At 40.9% G+C, this 20,915-nt stretch overlaps 1 protein-coding gene across 8 annotated transcripts in view; it reads left to right on the forward strand.

Annotated features, from left to right (window-relative positions):
- slc16a4 (solute carrier family 16 member 4) overlaps window positions 1–19,253 on the forward strand; it is a 78,384-nt gene extending 59,131 nt beyond the window's left edge. For all 8 annotated transcript variants that reach the window (XM_061903559.1, XM_061903560.1, XM_061903561.1 and 5 more), the window contains 2 exons: window positions 7,845–7,938; window positions 18,679–19,253. In XM_061903559.1, the coding sequence (XP_061759543.1) occupies window positions 7,845–7,938; window positions 18,679–18,893 (309 nt within the window). In that variant the 3' untranslated portion in view covers window positions 18,894–19,253. The remainder of the gene's footprint in view (window positions 1–7,844; window positions 7,939–18,678) is intronic.
- Window positions 19,254–20,915: the final 1,662 nt, after the last annotated feature.

Raw genomic sequence — 20,915 nt, forward strand, 5'->3', positions numbered from 1 at the left:
GTACGTTTTCAGTTTTTTTTTGAAGTTGGAGAATGGATACAGCATCTTAAGGCTCTCATCTTTGGTAGCCTGCTTACAACACTTCAAGCGGTACAAGCCAGTAAACAATGTTTACCTGATAACAGATCTAAGTTACGAGTGTTGTGGGCATGCTGGGGATGGTAGATAATAGATGTTGTTTTTTTTTAGTTAGGAAATATAATATAAATACATTTCTTGTACAAAAAAATATCTTGCAATGTGCATTTTCTTACGGTCGGATCAATGAGGGGCGGTATGGCGTAGTTGGTAGAGCGGCCGTGCCAGAAACCTGAGGGTTGCAGGTTCGCTCCCTGCCTCTTGACATCCAGATCGCTGCTGTTGTGCCCTTGGGCAGGACAATTCACCTTTGCCCCCGGTGCCTGTCCCACTGGTGAATGAATGATAGGTGGTGGTCGGAGGGGCTGTAGGCGCAAACTGGCCGCCTCGTTTCCGTCAGTCTACCCCAGGGCAGCTATGGCTACAAACGTAGCTTACCACCACCATGTGTGAATGAATGATGGGTTCCCACTTCTCTGTGAGCGCTTTGAATATCCAACAATAGAAAAGAGCGATATAAAATCAAATCCATAATTATTATTATTATTAGACGCATAAATGGGGTACAGTGTTGTGATGGTCCACCGCTTCCGCGCAAAGCGTATTGTCAGCGTTCTAAATACATTTTTTGTTGTCTAGATTGCGATTCGATGTTGCAAAAGTGTTATAAATTATAGATATGTGCCGCTTGTTCAACTTTGCAAAACCCTACAGGAAGGAGCATGATAAAATCAATGTGGAAGTGAGTGTTTCCATGGGCACATAATGCTGGTAGTTCACACAAAAACCTCATTTAAATGGGGCAGTCTGCACCACTTCAGCATTTTTTATCAAATGCACAGGTAGTAATAGATCACACACAACAGCCCCACTAATAGTAGAGAGAATTTTATAGTTTGTACTTACGTGTTATTTGGATATTAGTAGATCAGGCCCAAAGTATTATACACACTGCAGGAAGGAAAACACGTTCATTTTAAAATACTGCTATAAAACACAAAAGGAGTAACAGCTCCACATTAATGCGGATAAAAGTCCACTTAGAATAAGGTTTTTTGTTAACGTGAACATGTTTAAAAAACACAAGTGCATGCACATTTTCTTCTTTCTTAAGTCAATTTGGTAGTGCAATAATACACATGACTATTTAAGATTAGAAATGAATGATATTCAATTGCTATTCATCGAAAAGGTATGTTATTGTTTTGAAAACACATTTTTTTATTCAGTAAGAACATTTTTTTATCATTCTTATCAAGTCCATCTTTGAGCATGACAATGACCTTTTATGATGACTAGGGTGCATTTGGTTTGAAGTGAACATTCAACACCAAACAGTGTGTTGTTTATTCAGTAAGAACATTTTTTTTTTTTTTTTTTTTTTTTTTTTTTTTTTTATCATTCTTATCAAGTCCATCTTTGAGCATGACAATGACCTTTTATGATGACTAGGGTGCATTTGGTTTGAAGTGAACATTCAACACCAAACAGTGTGTTGTCCTCCTCTCTGAGCTGCTACCTTACCGTGGTAGAGGAGTTTGCGTGTCCCAATGATCCTAGGAGCTATGTTGTCTGGGGGTTTTCATGCCCCCTGGTAGGGTCTCCCAAGACAAACAGGTCCTAGGTGAGTGATCAGACAAAGAGCAGCTCAAAGACTTCAATGGAATTACAACGAAATGAACCCAGATTTCCCTCGCCCGGACGTGGGTCACCGGGGCCCCGCTCTGGAGCCAGGCCCGGAGTTGGGGCACGATGGCGAGCGCCTGGTGGTCGGGCCTGTTCCCATGGGGCCCGGCCGGGCACAGCCCGAAGAGGCAACGTGGGTCATCCCTCCAATGGGCTCACCACTCATAGGAGGGGCCATAGAGGTCGGGTGCATTGTGAGCTGGGCGGCAGCCGAAGGCAGGGCACTTGGCGGTCCGATCCTCGGCTACAGAAGCTAGCTCTTGGGACGTGGAACGTCACCTCACTGGGGGGGAAGGAGCCTGAGCTAGTGCGCGAGGTAGAGAAGTTCCGGCTGGATATAGTCGGACTCACCTCGACGCACAGCAAGGGCTCTGGAACCAGTTCTCTCGAGAGGGACTGGACCCTCTTCCACTCTGGCGTTGCCGGCAGTGAGAGGCGACGGGCTGGGGTGGCAATTCTGGTTGCCCCCCGGCTCAAAGCCTGTACGTTTGAGTTCAACCCAGTGGACGAGAGGGTAGCTTCCCTTCGCCTTCGGGTGGGGGGACGGATCCTGACTGTTGTTTGTGCTTACGCACCAAACAGCAGTTCAGAATACCCACCCTTTTTGGGTACACTCGAGGGAGTACTGGAAAGTGCTCCTCCGGGTGATTCCCTTGTCCTACTGGGAGACTTCAACGCTCATGTTGGCAACGACAGTGAAACCTGGAGAGGCGTGATTGGGAAGAATGGTCGCCCGGATCTAAACCCGAGTGGTGTTTTGTTATTGGACTTTTGTGCTCGTCACAGTTTGTCGATAACAAACACCATGTTCAAACATAAGGGTGTCCATATGTGCACTTGGCACCAGGACACCCTAGGCCGCAGCTCCATGATCGACTTTGTAGTTGTGTCATCGGATTTGCGGCCTTATGTTTTGGACACTCGGGTGAAGAGAGGGGCGGAGCTTTCTACCGATCACCACCTGGTGGTGAGTTGGCTGCGATGGTGGGGGAGGATGCCGGACAGACCTGGCAGGCCCAAGCGCATTGTGAGGGTCTGCTGGGAACGTCTGGCAGAGTCTCCTGTCAGAGAGAGTTTCAATTCACACCTCCGGGAGAACTTTGAACATGTCACGAGGGAGGTGCGGGACATTGAGTCCGAGTGGACCATGTTCCGAACCTCTATTGTCGAGGCGGCTGATTGGAGCTGTGGCCGCAAGGTTGTTGGTGCCTGTCGTGGCGGTAATCCCAGAACCCGTTGGTGGACACCAGCAGTGAGGGATGCCGTCAAGCTGGAGAAGGAGTCCTATCGGGTTCTTTTGGCTCATAGGACTCCGGAGGCAGTGGACGGGTACCGACGGGCCAAGCGGTGTGCAGCTTTAGCGGTCGCGGAGGCAAAAACTCGGACATGGGAAGAGTTCGGGGAAGCCATGGAAAACGACTTCCGGACGGCTTCGAAGCGATTCTGGACCACCATACGGCGCCTCAGGAAGGGGAAGCAGTGCACTATCAACACCGTGTATGGTGCGGATGGTGTTCTGCTGACTTCGACTGCGGATGTTGTGGATCGGTGGAGGGAATACTTCGAAGACCTCCTCAATCCCACCAACACGTCTTTCTTTGAGGAAGCGGTGCCTGGGGAATCTGTAGTGGACTCTCCTATTTCTGGGGCTGAGGTCGCTGAGGTAGTTAAAAAGCTCCTCGGCGGCAAGGCCCCGGGGGTGGATGAGATCCGCCCGGAGTTCCTTAAGGCTCTGGATGCTGTGGGGCTGTCTTGGTTGACAAGACTCTGCAGCATCGCGTGGACATCGGGGGCGGTACCTCTGGATTGGCAGACCGGGGTGGTGGTCCCTCTCTTTAAGAAGGGGGACCGGAGGGTGTGTTCCAACTATCGTGGGATCACACTCCTCAGCCTTCCCGGTAAGGTTTATTCAGGTGTACTGGAGAGGAGGCTTCGCCGGATAGTCGAACCTCGGATTCAGGAGGAACAGTGTGGTTTTCGTCCTGGTCGTGGAACTGTGGACCAGCTCTATACTCTCGGCAGGGTTCTTGAGGGTGCATGGGAGTTTGCCCAACCAGTCTACATGTGCTTTGTGGACTTGGAGAAGGCATTCGACCGTGTCCCTCGGGAAGTCCTGTGGGGAGTGCTCAGAGAGTATGGGGTATCGGAATGTCTTATTGTGGCAGTCCGCTCCCTGTATGATCAGTGTCAGAGCTTGGTCCGCATTGCTGGCAGTAAGTCGGACACGTTTCCAGTGAAGGTTGGACTCCGCCAAGGCTGTCCTTTGTCACCGATTCTGTTCATAACTTTTATGGACAGAATTTCTAGGCGCAGTCAAGGCGTTGAGGGGTTCCGGTTTGGTGGCCACGGGATTAGGTCTCTGCTTTTTGCAGATGATGTAGTCTTGATGGCTTCATCTGGCCGGGATCTTCAGCTCTCACTGGATCGGTTCGCAGCCGAGTGTGAAGCGACTGGAATGAGAATCAGCACCTCCAAGTCCGAGTCCATGGTTCTCGCCCGGAAAAGGGTGGAGTGCCATCTCCGGGTTGGGGAGGAGACCCTGCCCCAAGTGGAGGAGTTCAAGTACCTAGGAGTCTTGTTCACGAGTGGGGGAAGAGTGGATCGTGAGATCGACAGGCGGATCGGTGCGGCGTCTTCAGTAATGCGGACGTTGTATCGATCCGTTGTGGTGAAGAAGGAGCTGAGCCGGAAGGCAAAGCTCTCAATTTACCGGTCGATCTACGTTCCCATCCTCACCTATGGTCATGAGCTTTGGGTCATGACCGAAAGGATAAGATCACGGGTACAAGCGGCCGAAATGAGTTTCCTCCGCCGGGTGGCGGGGCTCTCCCTTAGAGATAGGGTGAGAAGCTCTGCCATCCGGGAGGAGCTCAACGTAAAGCCGCTGCTCCTCCACATCGAGAGGAGCCAGATGAGGTGGTTCGGGCATCTGGTCAGGATGCCACCCGAACGCCTCCCTAGGGATGTGTTTAGGGCACGTCCAGCTGGTAGGAGGCCACGGGGAAGACCCAGGAACCGTTGGAAAGACTATGTCTCCCGGCTGGCCTGGGAACGCCTCGGGATCCCCCGGGAAGAGCTAGACGAAGTGGCTGGAGATAGGGAAGTCTGGGCTTCCCTGCTTAGGCTGCTGCCCCCGCGACCCGACCTCGGATAAGCGGAAGATGATGGATGGATGGATGGATGGATGGACAGTGTGTTGTCATTAAATGGTTGTCCGACAGTCCGAGTACAGTTGAAATTGGCTATTCCACACTGCTCACGTTTAAAGTTGAGATCAGCAGTTGAATGTTTGTGGACACGTTTTCACTAATTTGCAGACTTTGTGTGGAGAATATTATCAGTGAAGTCATAACATTCTGTCCGAGCTTCTAATCTATTGGATTCACTCACTGTGCTGAGGGACTTTTGTACTATGTCAAGATAAAGTGGCCAGATTACATAATTTTGGATATGTTTAATGCGCCGCTGTGTCTAACTGCGCTATGAATGCCTATTTAGTCTATGTGATGCAATTTTGGGATAAGGAAGGAGTGGTTCAGCAAGTTAAGCAGTCTCATATCTATTTGTCTTGTTGACAAAATATATTGATCTCATTGCAGACTTGAGATCCTCGTACAGATGGTCAGGGGTCAGAAAATGTTATATATTGATGAAACATGATTGTTAATCAGACAGGTGATCCCACTTCTGACACAATGTTTGTAGTAAAAACATATCTCAGTGGCAAGAGCAATTAAAGAAATAACATTTAAAGGTGGTGACACCCCTGACAAGGACTACATCTATCGTATTATCGTTGCGATGCGTGGGTTCATTTTTATTCGTGTAAGACCACAGCTATCAGTTATAGTCTAGAGCGCCACGCACAGAGGGTCTGACGGGAAATAGAAATCTATTGGACCGATAGCTAAAATTAAAAGGACACACAAACAAGAAATAAAACACTGCATTTTTTTAAAATCAAAAGCATAGACCGTATTAGAGCACATGCAACACCCTCACTAATAGTAGAGAGGGATTGTATAGTTTGCACATGCTGTTTAACACTTGGATATTAGTTGATCATGTCAGGATGGGGGGTCACAGCTTGCTGCCGAGTTTATTCTCCCGGGATGCTAATGGACTATTCCGGACCAGACGTGAAGGTAGTAACATATTTAATTATTCACTATCAAATAGGTACAAATAAAAAAGGCGCACAAGGCGAAGGCACAACTTAGCGCAGGATTCAAAAACTAACACTTAGGCAGAAACTGTGGACATAAAACAAAACTTGCTAACTTTGGCATGAATAAACAAAACATACTTGGCATAGCATGAAATGTACAATCGCATGAAAACAAGATTAAACCTGTGGCATGAAACAATCCATACAGAGGAATGTCGCCAGGACGACTAACCGGCAAAACAGGCTTAAATAATAGTCTCTGGTTAAAGCAGGTGCGTGATCCGAACACATGGGGCAGGTGAAACTAATGATTCGTCTTTGAAACTAAAACAGACAAGGGTGAACAAAAACAGGAACTATTTGAGTCCAAAACGAACAGAACATAACTAAAAAAAACATGATCTAGACCATGGATCATGACAGATCAGACCCAAATTATGCACACTCTGCAGGAAGGAAAGCACTTCCATCTTAAAATACAATTAATTGTTTTGTTAAACATATTTAATAAACACAATAAGTGCATGGGTTATTTACCTTTTTACTTAAGTCTCTTTGCCAATGCAATATGACACATGACTATTGTAGATTTAAAATGAATTATATCCAATCGTCATTAACTGAACGTTACTTTTAATCCTTTGAAAACACTTTTTTTTATTCAGTAGAAAAAAAAAAGATCATTCTTATCAAGTTCATCTTTGAGCGTGACAATGACCATTTAAAATGACAAGGTTCGAAGTGAACATTCAACACAAAACAAAGTGTGTTGTCATCAAGTTGTTGTCCCCTGGGCAGAGTACAGTTGATATTGGCTATTTCACAACGCTCACGTTTAAAGATGAGATCAGCAGTGGAGTGTTTGTGGACACCTTTTCACTAAATTACCGCCTTTGTGTTGAGGATATTATCAGGTATCAAGTTATGACATACTGTCGAAGCTTCTAATCTAATGGATTCACTCACATGCCAAGTAAAAAAAAAAACGAAACCCTGACTAGATTGTTAAAAGGATCAGTACGTATGTTTTGACAGGAGCAGTTTGTACAACAACAATACAGGATGCGTTAATGCACTTCCGCTCCTGGCTAAATTGGGGACATAATTGTAATTTTCCTGAAGGAATAAATAAAGTACTCCATCCATCCATTTTCTACCCCTTACTCCCTTTTGGGGTCACGGGGGGCGCTGGCGCCTATCTCAGCTACAATCGGGCTAATCTAATCTAAGAAGCATAAACCCCACCGACAAAAAAAAAATGGTCAAACTTTTTTACTAATGTGTTATATTTTTTTTAATCAAACTTGAATGTGAAATATATACGGTAGATAATGGTTGGATGGATGAACGTTTCTGACACATTTCTGGCCGGCATATTATCCTACAAGTCTGTTTACCAGCCCAACACTAAGACTGTTTTCAGGGGACATATTCTTGTCAATGACGGAGCAGGAAGGGGCTAGGAATACGTTTGCGGTAAAATTTCATATGAAGTGCACTGTCATCCAATGATTGACATTTTACATGTGCTTAGTCATGCAAAACAGGGACCCCCATGAATCCCAGGGTCTTACATAGAGTGTGTGATCTGCGTATATTAAGTTAAAGTTAAAGTACCAATGATTGTCACACACACACTAGGTGTGGCAAAATTATTCTCTGCATTTGAGCCATCACCCTTGATCACACCCTGGGAGGTGAGGGGAGCAGTGGGCAGCAGCAGTGGCAGCACCCGGGAATAATTTGGGTGATTTAACCCTTAATTCCAACCCTTGATGCTAACTGCCAAGCAGGGAGGTAATGGGTCCCATTTTTATAGTCTTTGGTATGATTCGGCCGGGGTTTGAACTCAGAGCCTACCAATCTCATATGTACAGTATCTTGAGGCTAAATGTATCATTCTTCCCTGCAGGTGGATCTGGTCGGGGCGGATAAACTCAACAACTCCATGGGATTTTCCATGTTCTTTGTCGGTTTGGGTTGTCTCACAGGTCCTCCTTTGGCAGGTGAGTCATGAGAACCCTCCAGTGGTCTTACGTCATATGCAAACTGACTTGTCTGACATGTGCAGGGCTTAGCTCACATTTGTTAGCCACAAATATGTTCCAAGTGTTTTTTTTTCTTTTAAAGCACAAAGTTTCTACAAAGCATCCGGCTGACTAAAGTTAGCAACAGACAGCGTTGCGCGGTTGGTAGGGCAGCTGTACCAGTAACTTGAGAGTTCTTGGTTCGATCCCCAGCGTCCGCCATAGTCACGTCCATTGTGTCCTTGAGCAAGACACTTCACCTTTGCTCCTGATGGGTTGTGGTTCAGTGTTTGTGAGCGGGTGAATGTGGACATAGGGTTATGGTAAATGGGTTATTGTTACTACCGGGTTGCAAGGTGATGCAGGGTTTGTTTTCCCAGGATGCAAACGGACAACTGCTGACAAGACTTGCAGGTAGGAACATGATTTCATAGTAAAATAACACTATACAGGTACAAAACAGAAAACAAACCGACGGAACAAGGTGCCGATCGCACCAGAAGCTAAGGCTACAACTTAGCACAGTCCAAAGATCACAAGCAGAGCTAGGAGACAAGCAAAAACTTAAGTGACAGTAGCGTGACGCAAACAAAGAAGCCAGACCAACTGACTGGCAAAAGCAGGCTTAAATAATTTCTCTGATTACAAACAGGTGAGTGTCCGGAACACAAGCAGCAGGTGAAAATAATAAGTAGCTATGGTAACCAACTCAGAAGTGCACAAATGGGAACTAAACGAGTCAAAAACTAACAGAAAACACAAGTGACTCGAAAAACTTAAAACAGATTGTGATCCAGGCAGCGGATCATAACAGTTATACTTGTATAGCGCTTTTCTACCTTCAAGGTACTCAAAGCGCTTTGACACTATTTCCACATTCACCCATTCACTCATTCACACGCACATTCACACACTGATGGTGGGAGCTGCCATGCAAGGCGCTAACCACGATCCATCAGGAGCAAGGGTGAAGTGTATTGCTCAAGGACACAACGGACGGGACGAGGTTGGTAAAAGCTGGAGATCGAACCAGGAACGCTTTGAGTACCTAGAAGTTAGAAAAACCCATTTGCCATAACAGAGTTGGGGTTTGTTTTTGAAAAAAAAAAAACTAATTCAGCTTTACTTGATCAAATTTCTTTTTGTCTGAAAGCATGAAGGTCAAGCTTTTAGAATAAAGGTTGGATTTAATTCACATTGTTGGACGTGATGACAGATTGCCTTCGTTGGTTACACAGAGCTGCACTTTCTTAGACTGGGATCCAGTTCTTCTCAGTCTGAGGTGCCTTTATTCTCCTTTAGTGATGCTTTTGCCGGACGCTAAGTAAAACTAATAACAGTAACGGCAGGGATATTAATAATCTGCATAGTTGGACATGGTGTATAACTGGCATATGCGGTACGAGTGCATAGTCTTAATGCATTCCGATGAAACAGCAGTATTAGGGTCATGTTCAATCAATCAATCAATCAATCAAGGTGTATATGTATAGCGTGAGGGTCTGTAACCCGCGGTTCTGGAGCCGCATGCGACTTTTTAGCGCCGCCCCAGTGACTCTGTGGAGCTTTTTCAAAAATATATGAAAAATGGAAAAAGATGAGGGAGAAAAAAAACATATTTTTTGTTTGGCTTTTTTTGGAGGACAAACATGACACAAACCTCCCTAATTGTCATAAAGCACAATGTTTATATTAAACACGCTTCACTGATTCGAGTATTTGGCGAGTGCCTTTTTGTCCTACTAATTTTGGCGGTCCTTGAACTCACCATAGTTTGTTTACATTTCTAACTTTCTCCTACTTTCTAAGGCGTGCTTTATGCCACTTCTTTTTCTGTCTCATTTTGTCAACCAAACTTTTAACGTTGTGCATGAATGCACAAAGGGAGTTGTGTTTATGTTATTTATTTATGTGGACTGCTAATCAGACATATTTGATCACTGCATGACTGCAAGCTAATAAATGCTAACATGCTATTTAGGCTAGCTTTATGTACATATTGCATCATTATGCCTCATTTGTTGGTATATTTTAGCTCATTTAGTTTCCTTTAAGTCCTCATTATACAATTTATATCTCATGACACACTATCTGTATGGCTTTTAATTTTTTGCATTTGATTTTGTATTTTTGGTCCAATATGGCTCTTTCAACATTTTGGGTTGCCGACCCCTGGTATAGCACTTTTTAACATCACAATGGTGCACAAAGTGCTTTACAGCAGTGAACCCCAACCTTATTTGCACCACGGACCGGTTTAATATAGGCATTATTTTTCAGGGACAGGCTTCTCTCTTGTGAAAAATACAACTCACTATAACGCTGAATTAGAGGGAGCCCTGGGCTTGTTTCTTTGCAATGAGATGCAGATGGGAATCAGCCTTTGGCTACAATCTGTCACATTTATATTTGATATGGTCATTAATGTGTATAGATAGAATATCATGTCAGAGTTATAACAAATGGCAACTTCCTATGAAGAGTTTTATTGTACATCTATAAACAAGCTCATTGGTGTGTATAGTGCCCTGGTCTCAAACTCAAGGCCCGCGGGCCAGATCTGGCCCTCCACGTCATCTTGTATGGCCCGTAAAAGTGTCAATAAAATACTTTATATTTTCTTTCTGTGCTTTCTTATTCTCTTACTGAAGGTATTAGGGGTTTTTTCTACTTTGACCGGGGAAAAAAATAGTGTCCAATATTGCAACAAATATTATATTATCTAACTTTGTTGGTCGAAATCCAAATAAATACTATAATTATCTGCTTAACTTATGGTTTCGAAGCAAGTTATCCATCAAATTGTGCACAATAAAAATGACCAATAGATTTTACTGTAAAAGTTTTTTACAGCATATTACTGTAAGTTGAAAACAAAAACGACCAATGTTTGTATTTTTACAGTAAAATTCTGTTGACAGAGCTGTCACTTTTGTTTTGTTTTTAATCCAAGGTTGACTATTTTATTTCATTTTAATTTTTTATTTTTTTTTTCCTGTCCAGCTCCTTAGGCAAATCATATAGTTGATGTAGATGCCCATATCGGCTGTTCATTTTTGCTTTACAAAAAAGAAGTGTAGGATATTTCTCTTGTTGCCTTATTTGTATTTGACTTTATTAAATGTATTTATATTATCATTTGGTGCAGCCGGGCCAGTGCAGGAGGGGATAGAAAGAGGAAAAAAGGAAGACAAAGGGGGACATTGTGGGGATTAGACAGAGAGACAAAAACAACAGCAAACACAACAATAACAACAACAACAACAATAGAACAACACCAGCACAGACCATATGCAAAAATGATTTAAAGTGATAGCAAAGAAGTAGTTAGCGAAATAAATAATAATATAGAAATGACAATGAGCGTTTTTACACTACAACTGGAGCAATACAAATACCAATAGAAATAGTGCTATTGACAATGAACAATACCAATAATTTACCTCGGTTATCAACAATACAGTTGTTCAAATGCAATAATGCGTATACATAATGATAACTAGACATAAAAAAGGAATACCGAAAGATGGAGGGAAAGAGAGAGAGGCAACCAATATGGTTGATGATTTTATGGTACCAAATTCTATTATGGTAAAAAACTGGCAGCTGAGTTGGTAAAATAGAACTAAAGAGCGCTACTGTATTTCTAGTTACAGTAATATGTTGTAAAATTAAAAATAATACAATAACACCATATATTTTACAGTTAAAAGTCTGGCAACTAAGCTTCCAGGTTTTTTTTGTAAAAAAACTGTGGTCAAATCCACAGTTTTTTTCACTCTTTACGTTAAAACATGTTTCAATGTTTAAATGCATAGGCAAATTATTTAATTATTTACTGTTACAAGCGGTCCTCTATTGGCAGCCATGACTGCGGTGTGGCCCTCAATGAAAACAAGTTTGACATCCCTGCTCTAGTGGGACAGGACAAAGTTAAATCTGAGAAAATGCAGTTCTTTATAAATAATTTAATGTTTCTCTCCGGTCCGGTAGCAAATGCTTCATGGACCGGCACCAGTCCACGGACCGGTGGTTGGGGACCACTGCTTTACAGGACAAATAAGTTAAAAGCAACTAAAACCATGCGTTTTAAAACAGTGATAATAAATATTCAAAGCAATTGTTTGTTAAAAGCCAATTGAAACAAACATGTTTTTAGTTGAGATTTAAAATCTTCGAGCTCCGGGATGGCTCTCAACTTAGGTGGGAGATGCAGAAAAAGAACGATTACCCCATTTTTTTTAGTCTAGTCCTTGGTACTTCCAAAGATGTAGCGCTACAGTTAGGTGTAGGGTTATGGTTGGGTTAGTGCTAGAGTCAGTTTGAGGGATTCTTGTAGTGTTGGGATGAGTTTAAATGTAGCTTAAAGGGGAACATTATCACAATTTCAGAAGGGTTAAAAGCAATAAAAATCAGTTCCCAGTGGCTTATTTTATTTTTCGAAGTTTTTTTTTAAATGTTACCCATCATGGGATATCCTGAAAAAAGGCATTAAAGTGCCTGATTTTCGCTATCTGTAAATCCACCCGTCCATTTTCCTGTGACGTCACATAGTGATGCCAATACAAACAAACATGGCGGATAGCACAGCAAGATATAGCAACATTAGCTCGGATTCAGACTCGGATTTCAGTGGTTTAAGCAAATCAACAGATTATGCATGTAGAGAAATGGATGGTTGGCGTGTGGAGGCAGATAGCGAAAACGAAATTGAAGAAGAAACTGAAGCTATTGAGCGAATAGCTATTGAAGCTATTCGGCGATCGCCTTCTAACCAACGATTGCATCTTTTGACCACCGGAGCAACTTAAATCCGTCGATTGGTAAGTGTTTGTTTGGCATTTAATGTGGGTGGAGGGAAAGGCTGGATGCAAATACAGCAACAAATGTACATACAGCTAGCCTAAATAACATGTTAGCATCGATTAGCTGGCAGTCATGCCGTGACCAAATATGTCTGATTAGCACATAAGTCAATAACATCTACAAAACTCACCTTTGTGGTTTCGTTGACTTTATTGTTGGAAATGCATCTGCTTTGAGTGTCGCAGGATATCCATACATTCTTGCCATTTCTGCCATGTTAGCATTGATTAGCATGCCGTGCTAATCGATGCACACTCCACGTAAGACAACTTGAATCCGTCCCTGATTGTGTTGTTACACCCTCCAACAACACACCGACGAGACATGATGTCTCCAAGGTATGGAAAACAGTCGAAAAAACGGAAAATAACAGAGCTGATTTGACTTGTGTGTGTAATGTGATTGGGAAAATGGCGGATTGCTTCCCATTGTAACGTCACGGGTGAAAGGTCATCGCTCCGACAGCGAACAATTGAAAGGCGTTTAAATCGCCAAATTCACCCTTTTAGAGTTCGGAAATCAGTTAAAAAAACATATGGTCTTTTTTCTGCAACATCAAGGTGTATATATTGATGCTTACGTAGGTCTGGTGATAATGTTTCCCTTTAAAGATGTAGATAATGGGTTCCACTATGTAAAGTGCTTTAAGTCTCTAGAGAAAAGTGCTATATAAATATATTTCACTTAATCACTGTTATTAGCTTGTTACTTTTTCTTGTAGCATCGTTCTATCTACACTTCTGTTAAAATGTAATAAGCACTTATTTTTATGTTAGTTAGTTTTGGGCGATGCTACACATTTGGGTATCAATCCTGTACCAAGGAATTAGAGGCAGTCAAATTTTCAAAAACATTGATTCATTTTTGGTCATAATTATAAACAGACAAAAGCATGGCAGTGTAACAATATCATTTAGTTTTAATAATTAATACTAAAATAAATGTCTTACTTTTGGGTCAAGATTAAATCCTTTGGTTTTTACCCTTAGATTCCTCCTGTGTCCATTAACTTATTTAACAACAAAATATTTTGTTATAGTAAAAAAAAATATTGATTTAATCACTATAGAATCGAACGTATGCTCATACTATACTTTATATCGTTAATGTAAATATTAGTGTCCATCCCCCCAACTTGTTTACATTCAACTACTCTAGCTAAACGGTTAGCATATCCTCTCACGGTATGTGATGTAGCTGATTTAGCTATTCTTCGTTCTACAGTAATAATTGTAAAAATCTTCGTTTATATGCCACCGGGGAGACAAGCATTGCTGACTTAAAACAGGCTTTGCACTGTGGCGAGAGACTTGCTAGCAAGAATGCTACATTGCGGTGTTCACTTATCGCCGTCAAATGTGTGCGACACACCTAGGAAATGTCATCAACATTCATTATCACAATATAACAATAGTATTAAAGGCTATACTGTTGGGCAAATGTATATATTTTATATTGTATATCGTCTAAATTGCCCAACCCTACATGCAAACTCCACAATAGAGATTCAAACCTTCGATTTCTTAAAGGGGAACATTATCACCAAACTTATGCAAGCGTCAATATATACCTTGATGTTGCAGAAAAAAGACCATGTATTTTTTTAACTGATTTCCGAACTCTAAATGAGTGAATTTTGGCAAATTAAACGCCTTTCTGTTTATCGGTCTTTTAGCGATGACGTCAGAACGTGATGTCACCGAGGTAATACACCCGCCATTTTCATTTTCACATACAAACACCGGGTCTAAGCTCTTATTTTCCCTTTTTTCTACTATTTTTTGGAACCTTAGAGACATCATGCCTCGTCGGTGTGTTGTCGGAGGGTGTAACAAAACTAACAGGGAGGGATTCAAGTTGCACCACTGGCAAGAAATCTGCCGCCAGACCCCCATTGAATGTGCAAGAGTGTCTTCACATTTGACCAGCGATGCTAAGACAGACATGGCACAGAGATGTATGGATAACCTGCAGATGCATTTGCAACCATTAAGTCAACGAAATCACAAAGGTGAGTTTTGTTGATGTTGTTGACTTATGTGCTATCAGACATATTTGGTCGCAGCATGACTGCCAGCTAATCGATGCTAACATGCTACGCTAATCAATGCTAACATGCTATTTACGCTAGCTGTCTGTACATTTGAAACTAGATACCCACATTTAATGCGAAACAAACACTTACCAATCGACGGATTTAAGTTGCTCCAGTGTCACAAGATGCGAAAGTCCTGATCATTTGGTCTGCACATTTTACCGGCGATGCTAATAAGGCAGCCATGCAATGGGCCACTTCATTAGGTACACCCGTTTTATGGCCGAATAGCTTCAAAAGCTATTTGCTCAAAGGCTTCAATTTCTTCTTCGATTTCGTTTTCATTATCATGCGTAATCTGTTGAATTGCTTAAACCGCTGAAATCCGAGTCTGAATCCGAGCTAATGTCGCTATATCTTGCTGTGGTAACTGCCATGTTGTTCATATTGGCAGCCCTGTATGACGTCACAGGGAAATGGACAGTCGCATCGCGAATAGGGAAAATCAAGAACTTTAAAGCTTTTTTTAGGGATAAAATGTTAAAATGTTAGGTGTAAAATTTTGAAAAAAACTTTGAAAAATAAAACAAGCCACTGGGAACTGATTTGTATTGTTTTCAACCCTTTTGAAATTGTGATAATGTTCCCCTTTAATTGTGAGGCCATTATGCTGAGCATTCCGCCACGAAAATAGTACCATTTTTTGCTGTTTTGCAATATGCATGAGACCCACCTCTTGTAAAGTCACTCTGACAAAATGTCAAATATTTACATTGTTTGAATAGGTTCCCTGAGCTGGATTTTAAATTGTACTCTTCAAATTTCAGCAACTCTATTAGTATTTGGAGACAGTATTGTATTATTCCCATCTCCGATTTTCAACCATATCCTACACCTGGACATGTCTAAGGTACTTCCACAAAAACGGAACATCAAAACCAGTTGGTGTATTTTAGGGTTAAAACGTGATTAATGGCCCCTTCAAGGTAGCTTGTAAGTAGCATTTGTCTCTGTGTAAACCCTCCCTTTTTTGTTTAACAAGCCTTAACTCGATTCTTGTTTGCAGACATCCCCTGTCATCATGGCGAGCTGCTGTCTTTAAATGTCTCAGCGTCTCTCTTTGGCGTCTCAAATGATGTAAAATAACATAGTGAAAAATATTATGTGTGCAGTACTTTGTTTTAATCAGAGCATATACCAAAATAATACTGCACCGTGGCCTGAATACCGGGATAATATAATACAGTGACATTATACATGTATACAGTATATATAAATATATATACTTATACATACTGTATATATGTATATACTTATACACACTGTATATAAGTGTGTGTATGTATATATATATATGTATATATATGTATATATGTATGTGTATATATGTGTGTGTGTGTATATATATATATATATATATATATATATATATATGTATGTGTGTTTTTCTATAAATATATACTGTATGTATACTGTATGTATGTATGTATGTATGTGTGTGTGTGTGTGTATATATATATATATATATACTGTATGTATATATGTATATGTGTATAAATGTGTATATATGTACATACATTTATATTATATGTATATACAGTGTATGTATATGTAAATATGCATGTATATGTATGTATATTTGTGTGTCTAAAAATGTGTATCTATGTGTATAATTATTTGTATATATTCACAATATATATGTGTATATACTGTATATACAGTATGTATATATGTATGTTTACACACTCAATGTATAAAATATATAGAGTTTTACAATTCTGAAGATTTTGTCATGATGTATATATTAAATATACATGTAATATATTAAAGCACCTAAATAAATGTAATATTTAAATCACTACACTAACTTAAGTTGTAGTTACAATTTTAAGGTAAAACATCAGTCATTTTTTTTATTTTTTATTATTGTTACTTATTCCAGAACTCTGTGTGCTGTTTCATTCATAGTGCCTGTGTACTTGCACCACTCAGGTTTACATAGTTCTTTGTACATGTAATCGCCGTTCGCAATGATTTAAGTCTGCATATTAAATTCATTACAAATTAAAGAGGCTAGTTCGCCTAACAGGTAAAAAAAAAAAAATACAGCACATCCTGTGATGAAGACCAACTTTCGAGGGTAACCATCAGTATACTGTCATATGGATCCAACACACACACACACACACACACACACACACACACACACACACACACACAGACAGACATGCACACACAAATACACACATAGCAAAGCTTTATTTTGCCACACAGTAAGTAGTTAATTGATTGTGATGTTTCAACAATCGTTTGCACAACACTGAAGAATGTACAAAATTATCACAAAAATAATCAGAGACCCTTCAGTTTGCATTGATTTAAGCAAGCTATAGTTAAGAGACTGAACAACAACACATTACTGACTAATAACACATTAGACCCTGACGACACTACGATATGAAGTATTAACAATAAAACATCGAATATTAAAAGCATGTAAGAGCAAAGTTCAACTCCTGCCTATTTTACTTTTGTGACGATCTCCTTAAAGTTTTGTAATCAATCAGAAATACCCTGCAACTAAAATGTGGCAATCATGGCAAAGTGTGAAGAGAGTTTTGCATATTACCCATCCTCCTTTGTAGTCGATTTAAATGGGTATACATTTTAATTGTGTGTGGTGTCCAAGCATAATATAATTCAGTAGGCAGGTTGTGCGTTGTGTGCCTCATACTGTATGTGTTAACTTTTCGTGACGGTTATGGTTTGTTTGCACCATGACTGGGAAAGGTTGTTTGGATTGGGGCATTTGAATTGATGCTCTGCACAACACACTGTAATATTTAACCATTGTTGTCATTGACTGACATCACAATGTTGATATAGTAGAGACATGTCTGCTGTGTTAAAGCTGCAAACAGGTTATCATTAAACACTGATCATCCAGTAGGCTTGACATCCAATTTAACTCAGGACATCTAGCGGGCCATACTGACAACAATGGGGAGGCCGTAGTTTCCACACTCCTGCAGTAGAATGTACCACTAACAACTACATTAGTATTTTTTAAAGTAATCTAATATTGATGCACAACATTTACATTGGAGAGTGGACTTTTACAGTAGCTCCTTCAAGCAACTTCTCCATATTTTTGTGGATAAATGTCTGTCGTTTGTATATTACTTTAACATTCTTGGCTGGCGTTACTTATTCTGCTTCAGTTTGGTGCAGACTTGTCGACTTGGTTCACTAAGTCGACTACACAATCGGTCATATTTTGGATAATAATAATAATAAATTTTATTTGTAAAAGCACTTAACATTGAACAAACAACCTCAAAGTGATACAGTGCATTTAAAAACAACGCTACAACCACAAATAGCTGCTCCCAACAAGTAAAATAAATAGTAAGATAAAAACCAGAACAGCCTAGTAGCTAGAACTAGCGCACATGTATCTAACATGAGGCTTTTGATGTTTTATACCTCTAATTCATTTAATATCATCCATTTGTTCACAGCACTGTCCTTAACACTCACTTTCTACCTTCCCATTGTTGGAAAAACAAAGCTATGTCCACCTATACCTATGAGCTAAAGTTAGCGAGTAAGACTAGATGTTTTGGTCGAATCTTACGGGGTTGGCTGTGATATTTTTTACACCAACTAACGGCGGCTATACTTGTAACTCAAACTTTTGCGTGCAACAAAAGCATAATACCAGTAATTAGCTGAGAGACATCTATCTCAAAACACTCTTAAGTTGAGATGCCGTTATACAAATGTTAGTTATAATTGACGCTGTATTTTATTTCCAGGCTTTTTGTATGACTACACGCAGACTTATGATTGTTCCTTCTACCTGGCGGGGCTCTGCTACCTGCTCTCCTCCGTCTCCCTCTTCATGGAGCCGCTGGCCCAGCGCTGGAGCTGGAGGGCAAAGAAGAAACTGGCCATGGCCAACACCGCACAAAACAGCTGTAAGACCAACGGCTGCTTCACCCCTGACCGCCTGCAGAATGGCGTCATTTAGAGGGGCGCCACATCCGGCCTTAGGCCTCCGATCCTGAACCAGCATGCTCGCGACACACCATGGCTCCCATGTGACTTTTTGAGTCAGGAACTTAAGTGACCCTTCAATCCTGCAGGCAAGCCCGAGCGAAGGAAAAAGATTATCGTTACCAATGACGCGCTAGTGAGAAGAAAAAGCCAAAATTATAGTGGTAAAGTATATATATGTGTGTGTGCGTGCATGTCCATGTGTGTGAGAATGAATATATATGTATATATATACATATATGTATGTATATGTGTGTGTGTGTGTGTGTGTGTATATATATACAGCCCTTTGAGACACTAGTGATTTAGGGCTATATAAGTAAACATTGATTGATTGATTGATATATATATATAAATAAAAATATATATATGTTTGTATACATGTGTGTATATATATATATATATATATATATATATATATATATATATATATATATATGATGGGTCATGGTTAGGGCCTTGCATGGCAGCTCCCGCCATCTGTGTGTGAATGGGTGAATGTGGAAATAGCTCTTTGAGTACCTTAAAGGTAGAAAAGTGCTATACAATTACAACCCATAACCCGTTTCCATATGAGTTGGGAAATTGTGTTGGATGAAAATATAAACGGAATACAATGATTTGCAAATCCTTTTCAACCCATATTCAGTTGAATGCACTACAAAAACAAGATCATTGATGTTCAAACTCATAAACTTTATTTTTTGGGGCAAATAATAATTAACTTAGAATTTCATGGCTGCAACACATGTCAAAGTAGTTGGGAAAGGGCATGTTCACCACTGTGTTACATCACCTTTTCTTTTAACAACACTCATTAAACGTTTGGGAACTGGAGAAACTAATTGTTGAAGCATTGAAAGTGGAAATCTTTCCCATCCTTGTTTTATGTAGAGCTTCAGTCGTTCAACAGTCCAGGGTCTCAGCTGTCGTATTTTACGCTTCATAATGTGCCACACATTTTCAATGGGAGACAGGTCTGGACTCCAGGCGGCCACTCTTTTGTTACGAAGCCTTGCTGTTGTAACACTTGTCTTGCGGGAATAAGCAGGGGCGTACATGATAAAGTTGCTTGGATGACAACATATGTTGCAACAAAACCTGTATGGAACTTTCAGCATTAATGGTGCCTTCACAGATGTGTAAGTTACCCATGCCTTGGGCACTAATACACCCCCATACCATCACAGATGCTGGCTTTTGAACTTGCGCCTATAACAATCCAAATGGTTATTTTCCTCTTTGTTCTGGAGGACACCATGTCCTCTGTTTCTCAAATATAATTTGAAATGTGGACTTGTCAGAACACCTTTCCACTTTGCATCAGTCCATCTTAGGTAACTCGGGCCCAGCCAAGCCGGCGGCGTTTCAGGATATCGTTGATAAATGGGTTTGGCTTTGCATAACAGAGTTTTAATTTGCACTTACAGATGTAGCAACCAACTGTAGTTACCGACAGTGGTTTTATGAAGTGTTCCTGAGCCCATGTGGTGATATCCTTTACACACTGATGTCGTTTTTTTGATGCAGTACCGCCTGAGGGATCAAAAGTCTGTAACATCATCGCTTAAGTGCAGTGATTTCTCCAGATTATCTGAACTTTTTGATGATTTTACGGACCATAGATGGTAAAATCCCTAAATTCCTTGCAATAGCTCGTTGAGAAATGTTGTTCTAAAACTGTTCGACAATTTCCTTACAAATTGGTGACCCTCGCCCCATCCTCGTTAGTGAATTACTTAGCATTTCATGGAAACTGCTTTTATACCCAATCATGGCACCCACCTGTTCCTAATTAGCCTGCACACCTTTGGGATGTTCCAAATAAGTGTTTGATGAGCATTCCTCAACTTTATCAGTATTTATTGCCACCTTTCCCAGCTTCTTTGTCACAAATTCTAAAGTTAATGATTTGCAAAAAAAAAAAAGTTTATCAGTTTGAACATCAAATATGTTGTCTTTGTAGCATATTCAAACGAATATGGGTTGAAAATTG

Source organism: Nerophis ophidion, linkage group LG06 (genome assembly GCF_033978795.1).
Source record: "Nerophis ophidion isolate RoL-2023_Sa linkage group LG06, RoL_Noph_v1.0, whole genome shotgun sequence".
Lineage (NCBI taxonomy): Eukaryota > Metazoa > Chordata > Actinopteri > Syngnathiformes > Syngnathidae > Nerophis > Nerophis ophidion.